Here is a 9,447-nt window from a genome sequence, read left to right on the forward strand (position 1 = left end):
CCCCCACCCCCGCACTCACTCCAGCTGCGTCATGTCCTCCACACCGTCTTCCCCTCGCTGTTCACGGGACCGCAGGGACGGCAGGCTGCGGATGGAGTGCATCTGCGAGAGACGCTGTGGGTTGGCTTGGTGGGAGATGCCTCCTGGGGTGGTCCCCATTGGCTTGGACACACTGGGGATCTGCTGCCATTGTCAAGGAGGGAGCCCCAAGGCCAGGCTGGGTAGGCCCACAGAGCTGGCATGCACATCTCCCCACCCCGGGACGCACACATGTTCATTGATGTCCAGATGTGTGATGTGTGAGCATATCCCCACGCAAACACTTTCCTCCCGGCTGTCCTAGAAGCCCACCTACAGGCCCCCCTCTTCCAGGGAAGCCCTCCCAACTTCAGGCCTCTCACAGCTCTGATACCCTTCTTCCCAACTGACCCTACAAGTCCAATACACCTGCTTGTGTGACAACTTGAAGAATATCTGTGTCCAGACTCAGGGGGACCCCTGGGGCCAACCCTGCCTCATCCCCCATCGTGGTGCGCCTGCGCCAGCCCAGGGTAAACACAAAGACGCACGCACATGGATCTCCACACAAAGGCACTGGCAATTCATACCATTCCCACATACGCCCACGGGCTCCGAATACGTCCGTGGTGCTTGGCTGGAGACAGGCCACTGGCAGGCACACACACAGGGGTCTGTGTACAGCTGGTGCTACACAGCCTACATTGTGGATGCCGGCAAGCCTCCCCCCACCTGTGGGTCTAGAGAATGGAAGTCCAGTGCTATCTTTGGGCTGGCTGCAGGATTTCCTCTGTGCCCATCTATGTGACACACATGTGTGCATACATGCCACCAGTGGACAAGCAATCCTACCATGTCTGCTCAAGCCTTGGTACACATGCACACATGTTCCGTCATTTGACATGCAGGCCTGTGTGTGGTCTGTGTGACTGTGAGCACAAATGTGGTGCCCTCAGCCTTCCAAGCCTTCCGGATCCCAGTTCACGCCCCTCCCTGAGAAAGCGAGGAAAGAGGACACCAGGAGCGAGCCCCTGCAGGCAATTCTGCCTGCTGCCAGGCTGCTAAGTAGGCCATCTTACAGAGTATCTCGCTAGATGCCCTGGCTTCCCGCCCATCCATCTGCCCATGTGCTTGCCAGCTCTCAGACCCTAAATAATTCAGCCACTCACGTATTCCAGAGTGAGGAGGGCCCAGGCATCCTTGCCCCTCACCCCTGGGCGCCCTGCGCCCCGCTCCCGCAAGGCTGCAGCCCACACAGCGCGGGGCACCCGTCGCCGGGGCCTGGGTCCCCCCAACAGCCAGGCCACCCCAGTCGCCATTGGCGGGCCCGGCCAGCTGCCCGCTCCTCTGGGCACCGTTTGCAGAGGCTGAGGTACCTGCTGCCCCTGCTTGCCCCGCCTACCCCATGTCCCGGGGGAGGCTCCGGTGACTACCCACCTCTTTTGAGGGCCACCCAGTGCTAGGCTTGTGATCTGCCCTGAGCGTGGCAGCCAAGCTCGGCTAGGCACCCCTCAGACCTGCTACCTTGCTCTGCAGCCCAGAGGGAGGCTCAGATAGGCTCTGGCTCAGCACCTGATTCACTGTGTTACCTTGACCAAGAAATGGACCTTTCAGGACTCTCCACAACGAGCCCCTCACCCTCAGATATGCCAGAACCTGCAGCCCTGGGGGGCTATGAAGGGAAACATGCTACTAGCCTTAAGCAGAAACCCTGAGGAGAGGGAGAAAACTCTAGTTTGGCAGAGGAACAGTAAAAGGCTGGAGAAACAGTGTGGACGTGGATGTGGAGGTGGGCTTTGACCTAGGGCACCATCTCTGAGAGACAGCTGACCAGGACAGGACTGCAGGAACAGGGACACTCCGTAGTTAGAACCCGGACTGGGGCTACAGACAGGATCTCTTCCCTGCCCTGTGCTGGGTACCCCTGCTCACCTCTCTTGTGGTTCAGGGAGGCCAAGACTTTTCTCCCAGAGTTACAGATGGGCAGACTGAGGCCCAAGCAGGAAGCAGCTCACCAAGGACATACAGGGCTTCTGGGGCTGTTCTGTTCCCTGTTTCCCAGGTATGGTCCCCCACGCCCTCCCTCTGTGCCCCATACCTTATTTTGCCAACTTTGGGGGCCAACCTCTTTCCAGGCGCCCCTGTGGGGCAGGTAGGCAGCTTCAGGGCCCAAGCGGCGGGATGGGGGGCAGGTGTGCACTCGTGGCCAGGGTCGGTGGCCCTCCGCCGGCTGCAAGAGGCGGGCCCGGCGCAGACTCCAGGCTCGAGGCTCTGGGCTGGGCTGGGGGTCCTGGGGTGGCTGGACTGGGGGCTGCAGGGTGGCACGACCCACTTGCTGGAAGGAACTCAGCTTTTGCACCTGAGGCATGACCACTGCACATTGCCCAGGCCCAGCCTGGCACTGCTTGCCTCCCTCAGGCAGGGGCTCAGGAGCCCCAGTGGGTGCCAAGGAGCCAGGGACTCTGGGCATTGTCATCCAATGGCGCCATGGTGGCCACATGGCCCTCATCCGGTCACACATGGCCAATGGGTGGGATAAGCTGGGCCTTGGCACCTTCTCTGGGATGAGATCCTTGGGGGGTGTCATGTTTGGAGGCTCAGGCTCTGATGGTGTCTGGGGGTCTACCAGCCCGGATTCTTCTGGCTTCACAGGGCTCAGGCCTGCAGATTTGAGTAGCTGTTCAGAGCCTGGTTCACAGTGTCTACCCAGGAAGACATTGACTGCGTCAGAAGTTGAGTCCTTGGGCTTGGGTGTGGGGAACGGCACAGGCCCCAAATGCTCCAGGAAGGGGTTTTCTGGCACAAGGGGCTGCCTGGATAAGCCCCTGCGGCTACTCACGCCTCCTGGCCAGGGGGAGGGTGGACGTTGCGTGGGAAGCATGTCCACGTCCCAGCTGGGGGCCAGTGGTGGCACGGTCCAAAGCGTCTCTGAGTCTTCTTCCGACTCCCGGGGCTCAGGGGCAGCCCGACTCACCGGCCGGGACCCCGAGCCCGGCAGTCGGTGGAAGAAGGGTGGACACACCCGGGGTTTCACGGCCCTAGTAGGTGGTTCACTGAGCCGTTTCCAAGTGTGCGGGAGGCGCGAAGGCAGGTTTAGGGAGCGGCGCCCGAGGCTGGGACCCAGCAGAGGCGGGGACGCAGGCAGCCTCTGGCCGACAGATCGCGGGGGCGGCCGGGGCGAACCCAGGCACCTGGAGCTGCTGCGCGGGGTTAGCGGCTCCCGAAGCGAGCGGGGCCGGCAGGGCAGGGGCGAGAAAGGCGGCTGGAAGGGGCCCAAGCGGACAGAGGGCTGTGGGGAAAGGGGCCCCCTGGGCGAGCCGTAGCCGGGGCCCGGCAGGCTTCTTAGTGAGGGCTGCGGCGAGGGCAGCGAGTGCCAGCACAGCCGGCGCGAGATCTGCGGTGAGCGGCCTGTGAACGCGTAGGCCTGGCCTCTCCTGCGGGACACCGTGAGAGAGGGCCGGGGCCCGGGGAAGGCCAGCTTGTCCGCAGCGCCCTCGGGGCGCACGGGCGGGGGCTCCACGAAGCTCCACCAGCTCGCCTGCGGCGCAAGTGGCACGTGCGCTGGGGCAGCCCAAGGCGGCGGATGTCTTCGCACAGAGCCACCGGGCGAGTCAGGCCTTGAAGGGCCCAGGGGCGCGGGCGCGCGGCGTGGCGCGGGCGGCGACACGGGCGCGCCCCAGGGCGCGGGCGCAGGCGCGGGAGGAGGGCGCGAGTTGTTGCCTGCGCGTGGCTGCACGCGCCGCAGCGCGATAGGCGTGGTCGGGTGCTCCGGGTCCATGCCCGCCAGCTTGTAGCCGAAGCGCTTGTAGGCCGCCTCTCGGACGGCCGGCGCCCTCGCACCCGCTTTCTGGCTGCCCCAGAGCCTCGGGATAGGCTTCTTCTCCGACAGCGTCTTCTTGAGAAAGCGGGCCAGGGAGGTGGCCGGCCGGGCTGGGAGACGGCCAAACTCGTGGCGAGCCCCGAAAGCCGACAGGGCACGCTGCAGGTTGCGCTGGCGCGGCGTGAGGAAGCCCCAAAAGGGATGGCGGTAGGACACCGGGGTCATCTCCTCCTCGTCCTCCTCTTCGTCCGCCTCCCCCAAGGACAGTGGGATGTCCAGGGAAGGCGGGAGGGGCACCTCCAGCTTCTCCTTCCCAAACAGCTTCACCTGGGGCCGCGGGAAGAGGCGGAACTTGCGGATGAGGGACAGCTTGGACCTGGCGGGCTTGTCCATGCCTTGCTGCTCAAAGAAGGCTGCACTGGGCAGGCGGAAGGAAGTGCCCTGCCGCTCTCCACCTGCCTCCTCGGGCTCTTCCAGCTCTGCGATGTCGTCCATTGGGTGGGCGTATGGGTTGTGGGGTGATAGTATGGGTGGTGGAACCCACGGGTACATGAAGGCCGACTCCTCTGGGTAAAGGTAGGGCGTCTCGGGTGGGTAGATGGCCTCAGCCCCGCCACCATAGATGCTTTCAGCATAGGGAATGCTGTAGGGGACCCCATAGTGATCAAAGTAGGGTATCTCGTAAGGAAGGTTATAGGGTGGGTAGGGCATGTAGTAAGGTGTATAGGGGTCCAGGTGGTGGCTGTACGGGTAAGCCTCACTCTCGTACCCATCATAGTAGCTGTAGGGAGACGCATACCCTGATGGGGGTGCATAGGGGGGCTCATAGTCGTCGTAGCCATAGCTGTACGGTGGGTAGGAGTCCCCGTAATAGTCGGCAGGGTAGTGGTCATAGGGGTCCTCTGGCGGGTACCCATAGTAGGGGTCGCCACCATAGGGGGGCCAGGCTGGGTTGTAGGGGCCGTAGCCGGCCAGGTAGGGCTCCTGCTCCTCGTACTGGTAGAGCGACTGTTGGTCGTAGTAGTCGTCACCCTCCCGGTAGTAGTCGTAGTACTCGCCCAGGTCCTGGAAACCCTCGAGCCCGTACAGCGACCTACGTGAGCCCGATGGCCTGAACGGGGCCCCGTCCTCGAAGGGCAAGAAGCCCACAGGTTCGCCAGACTCGTAGATGCTGCGGCTGCGCGGGAAGCGGCGCAGGCGACCCCCGTGGCGCAGGATCTCGGCTCCTGATGGAAAGTGCAGCTTGTACGAACCGTGGGAGCCCGAGCGGTTGAGCCAGGCGTCCAGCGTGGCCTGCTCGCTGCCCGACTCCTCGGCCTTCTTGATGAGGAACTTCTTGGTGAGCCAGTTGATGGCCGTGGAGGCCTTGCTGAGGGACCGGGCGCGTGGCCGCAGCCGGCCGTAGCCACAGCGGCCAGGGAAGCGGATCACCATGAAGGATGGCTTCTTGCCCTTCATAGCTCGTTTCTTCTTGCCCATCCGCATCTGCGTCATGAGCTTCGACGTCGACTTGAGCACGGTCCGCGCCTTCTTCTTGCGTTTGGTCTTCTTCGGGCCGGTGTGGAGGCCCCAGAAGAAGGCCGATGCGCTCCGGAACTGGCCCTTCTTGGAGATCTTGGGCGTGCGGTCGCGGAAGCCCATGAACAGTCGTGACGTCCCCTTCAAGCTCCGTTTTGGTTTCTCGGGTTCAGGAGCCTTCTTTCCCTTCTTCCCTTTCTTGGCCTTCTTCTCATCATCTTCCTCCTTTGCCATGGTGGCTGCCTGCTCCCTGTGGGCCTAGGGCTGGCCTCTCAGGCTCAGGGGCTTGGAGATGCAGGGTCCTCTCAGTCTCCTGCCCAGGGCTGGACAGGAGGCCTCTTCCAGCAGGGAGTAGCTGGGACTGGCCTCCTCCAGCACAGAGCAGCCAGGACTGGCTGGGGCTGCCACAGGGAGGCCCAGCCAGCTTGCTGGGGCCAGGGTTTCTAGGGGCGAATCCATAATTCATCTCCTCCCAGCATGGACTTGGGTTTCACCTTCAAGTGGTGGTGGAAAGTGTGGCGGTGTTGTTTACCAGGAGCAGGGAGTGGCTGAGGCCTTTTGGACTGGGAGGTGGTGGGGAGACATCTGGCCTTATGGTCATCACGACAGCAACTACAGCTGACATTTATGAAGCCCTCCTAATGTGCGAAGCCGTTGGTGTGCATAAACTGGCTCAAATACACTCAAGTTAGAGCTTTTATCATCACCTTATCACAGAGAAGGATGCTGGGACTCAGGGGCAGTCACCTGCCCTAAGCCACCCAGCATGTCTGACCTGGGCTGGAAGTGGACCCTGGGGCCTCTGAACCCCAGCCTGGATGCTGAAAGCCTGCTGAGTGGCCTTGGAGGGGAACCTTGAACCCTCCAGGTCCTGGGCCAGTGGGGTAGGGAGTGGGCAGGGCTGGTGCCCAGGGCTGCGGTCAGTGTAACTGGAGCTGGCTGGCTCACAGAAGCATGAATAATGCACTGGGGAGAACCGGTATGATTCTAACAAAGTAACATTTAAAAAAAGAATGGAAAAAAGGAATTTGAGACAGTGAGTGAAAACACCCCTTTAGAAGAGCCCCCAGGAAGAATGGCAGGGCCCCACTGCAGAGTCCAGCCCCACCCCTTCCAGCTCCAGGTGATGTTTCTGGAAACTGGGGCCCAGAGGTCAGTGACTTCCAGGAAGGAGGGGACAGGGCGGGCCCTTGTTGCTCAAGGCTGCCTCCCACAGCCACACCCCTGCCTATCCCGAGTTGAGGGTCCTTGGCCCCTGGGGTTTGTCTGTCATTGGAAGGTGACTGCCGGCCACAAGGGCCTGCATCTTCCCATTGGGCACATCTTTCTGCCCTGATGCCGGACTGTGGACGGGGCCCGCAGCGGGGCATGTAGCCTCCATGTGCCAGTGGATGTGAGGATGGGTGAGATGGAGAAATAGCACAGGACTGGCCTGGCAGGCCTTCTGTTATTATTACTCCCGGTGAGTTGTCACAGTCCCCTTCTTGTCTGCTCTGGTAAGGTGACCTGGAGCAGTCTCTGGCAGCAAGGGCCTGCCGCGTGACTACTCCTGGTTTCTGGGGCCTAGGCCTTGGGGACAGTGCTCCCCAGTGGTCATCCAGACCGCCCCTTCTCTGTCTGGTTCAGGGTCCTGCCTCCCACTCAGGGTCCCCAGCTTCTGCAGTGGGCAGAGTGGGTGCCTAGGAACAAGTCTCTCTTTTGTTCATTCCTCAAGTATTTGTGTTTACTGTGTGCCAGGCACTGTGCTAGGCACTAGGGGGTGAGAAACAGACCCACTCCCAAAGTCACAGGGGAGAGATGGGAAAACTACTGCTGTGAGGGGCTGCAAAGGCAAGGGTGCCAGCCCGGGCTACCAGGGAAGCTTTCCCTGATGGATGAGGGAGACCTGGCAGAGGGGAGGGTGTTAATCATATGGAAGTGGGAACAGTGCTCCTACCAGCATGTGCATTGCTCAAGCGGTGAGAGGCCTAACAGGGAAGTTGTACAGTCAGAATAGGGTGGTGAGGGCACGTGAGCGGGCAGCGGCCAGGCTGGCCAGCAGGGGACTGGCCCATGGAGGCTGTGAAGGCTGGGATGGGAGTTTGGTCCCTCAGGGGATGGGGAGCCACTGCAGGGTTTGAAGCAGGTAGAAATGCTGTGACCAGATCTGCGTTTTGAAAATAATAAAAATAACCAACACTGCCGACTGTTCACTGTGTGCCTGGCTTGGTGCCACATGCTCCCCTGTGCCATCTCCCTGGATTCCACAATACCTAAGACGGGGATGGTTATTTCCATTTTACAGGTAAGGGCTCTGTCTTGGAGAGGTTGGGTCACACACTGAAGACCCCACGGTGAGGGCACGACAGACCCCATTCTTGACCGTGGGGCCTGTGTTCACAACTACCAGGCCACATTGCACTATCCACAACCTTGGGAAGAGGGTACCGCTGTCACTCTCATTTTACAGACAAGGAAGCTGAGACTCCACAGTGCCCACGACATCGCTTATCAGGAAGTAGTCTCCCGAAGCTCTCTTGTTTCAGACCCTTAGGTCTGGGACTTGGAGGAGAGGCTGGACCAGACAGGCAGCTGTGAGGGATCAGCAGATGGTGAGAGGGAGGCCAGGACATCAGTGACTGAGGTCTGAGGGGCCCTGCTTTTAAGCATGTGTGGGAAAGAGACAGAGAAGAAGCTGGAGGCGAGGGCGGCATTTCAGGAGCCAAGACCAGCAGTGTGGAGCTGGCTAAGGCAAATAAGTATGAGTTAGAAACGGCTGGCTGCCAGGTTGGCAACAGAGAGCAGGGGTGGAGAGATGGACAAGCCTTGGCAAGAGTGCTGAGTAGTCTGTTGGAGTTGATGGGTGAAGGAAGGTGAGGTAGACTCAGAGAGAGTGGACACGGGGAGCTAAGTCATGAAGGGGAGGGAGGTGCCCAGAGGTGGTCATGGGCTTTTAGTTTTTTTTAGCGAGAGGCTTAAGCTGGTCAGTGGATAGGACACTCAGGAGAAAGCAAGCAGCAGAGAGCTCGGTGGACGCTCCTGTGATGTGAAGGCCCCAGCCCCGAGGAGGTGCCAGGCCATGATATCCTCCATCCTGGAAGAAGGGGGTGAAGTGGAGGTGGGTTGTTTGGAGTTTTCTAGCCGGGCCTCTGCCACAGCAAGGTTAGCAGGTGTGGGGAGTGTGGGACTCAAGGGGCAAGGCAGGTGGGAAGAGCTGCTGAGGGGGTTGAGGGTGTTCCTCAAAAGCGCTGGCTCAGAAGCGGGGTGGGGGTGGGGGTGGGGAGGCTGGGCCCCATGGGTTCTTTCAGAGGACAAATGAGTTGAGGGTTTCTGAGATGAGGGACGTGGAGAAGGAACAAACGAACGCAGGGACAGGTGGTCACCCCTGGCTCCTTTGCCCTTAAGCCCATCAAGGCCTCCGGTGGGGCCTCGTCTGGGGGTATAGGGGAGGGGGATGCTGAGGGGCAGTCTGCAGCCTGGGCTCAGCACAGCCCTGAATCCTGGGGAGTCCTGGGTAGGAGGGGGTGTTGTTGGCCTTCACAGGACAGCCAGGCAGATGGGTCAGGAAGGGACTTTTGACTCACCCAGGCCAGAACCTCCCTCCAGAGGGAGCCAGTGAGGGTGAGTGACCAGAAGAGCCAGTGGGGCACAGCCTGAGCCTGAGTTCGCCCTGGAGGGGTGGGGCCTGGCCCCCCTTAGGGGACTTCCCCAGCGCTGAGGCTCCGCCTCACCCCCCTCCTCCTGTACCTTGGCCTCACAGGGACCTGGGCAGTGCCACTCTCTCACACGCTGACCACAGATCCAGAAATCCAAGGACACACAAACCTAGCCCAGGAAAGGGGCTCATGTGGCCAGGGCCTTGGATGCCAGATGCCCTGCACTAGATCTTCTGTTTCCCAGCCAGCTAGTCTGAGGTCTGGACTTGCCTAACACCTGGGTCCCAAGGCCATACCTGTAAGGCAGGAAGTGGGAGTGACAGTCCTGGTCCTGGGAAAGAAGTCTGCACTTAAGGATCTCCACCAGCCAGGCTTAGTGGGGCAGGAGAGGGGTTGAGATAAGCCACTGAACACTTACCTGTCTTGACATCCCTGTCCCCAAAAGGGGGACTGCAT

The 9,447-nt window shown here is 61.1% G+C and overlaps 1 protein-coding gene across 1 annotated transcript in view; it reads right to left on the minus strand.

Annotated features, from left to right (window-relative positions):
* Positions 1 to 5,590, minus strand: part of MYO15A (myosin XVA) — a 72,919-nt gene extending 67,329 nt beyond the window's left edge. The window contains exons 1-2 of the mRNA XM_049874734.1: positions 2,117 to 5,590; positions 20 to 102 (exon numbers count right to left, since the gene is read on the minus strand). Of these exons, the coding sequence (XP_049730691.1) occupies positions 20 to 102; positions 2,117 to 5,590 (3,557 nt within the window). The remainder of the gene's footprint in view (positions 1 to 19; positions 103 to 2,116) is intronic.
* Between the last annotated feature and the right edge of the window lie 3,857 nt (positions 5,591 to 9,447).

Source organism: Elephas maximus, chromosome 2, assembly GCF_024166365.1.
Source record: "Elephas maximus indicus isolate mEleMax1 chromosome 2, mEleMax1 primary haplotype, whole genome shotgun sequence".
Classification (NCBI taxonomy): domain Eukaryota; kingdom Metazoa; phylum Chordata; class Mammalia; order Proboscidea; family Elephantidae; genus Elephas; species Elephas maximus.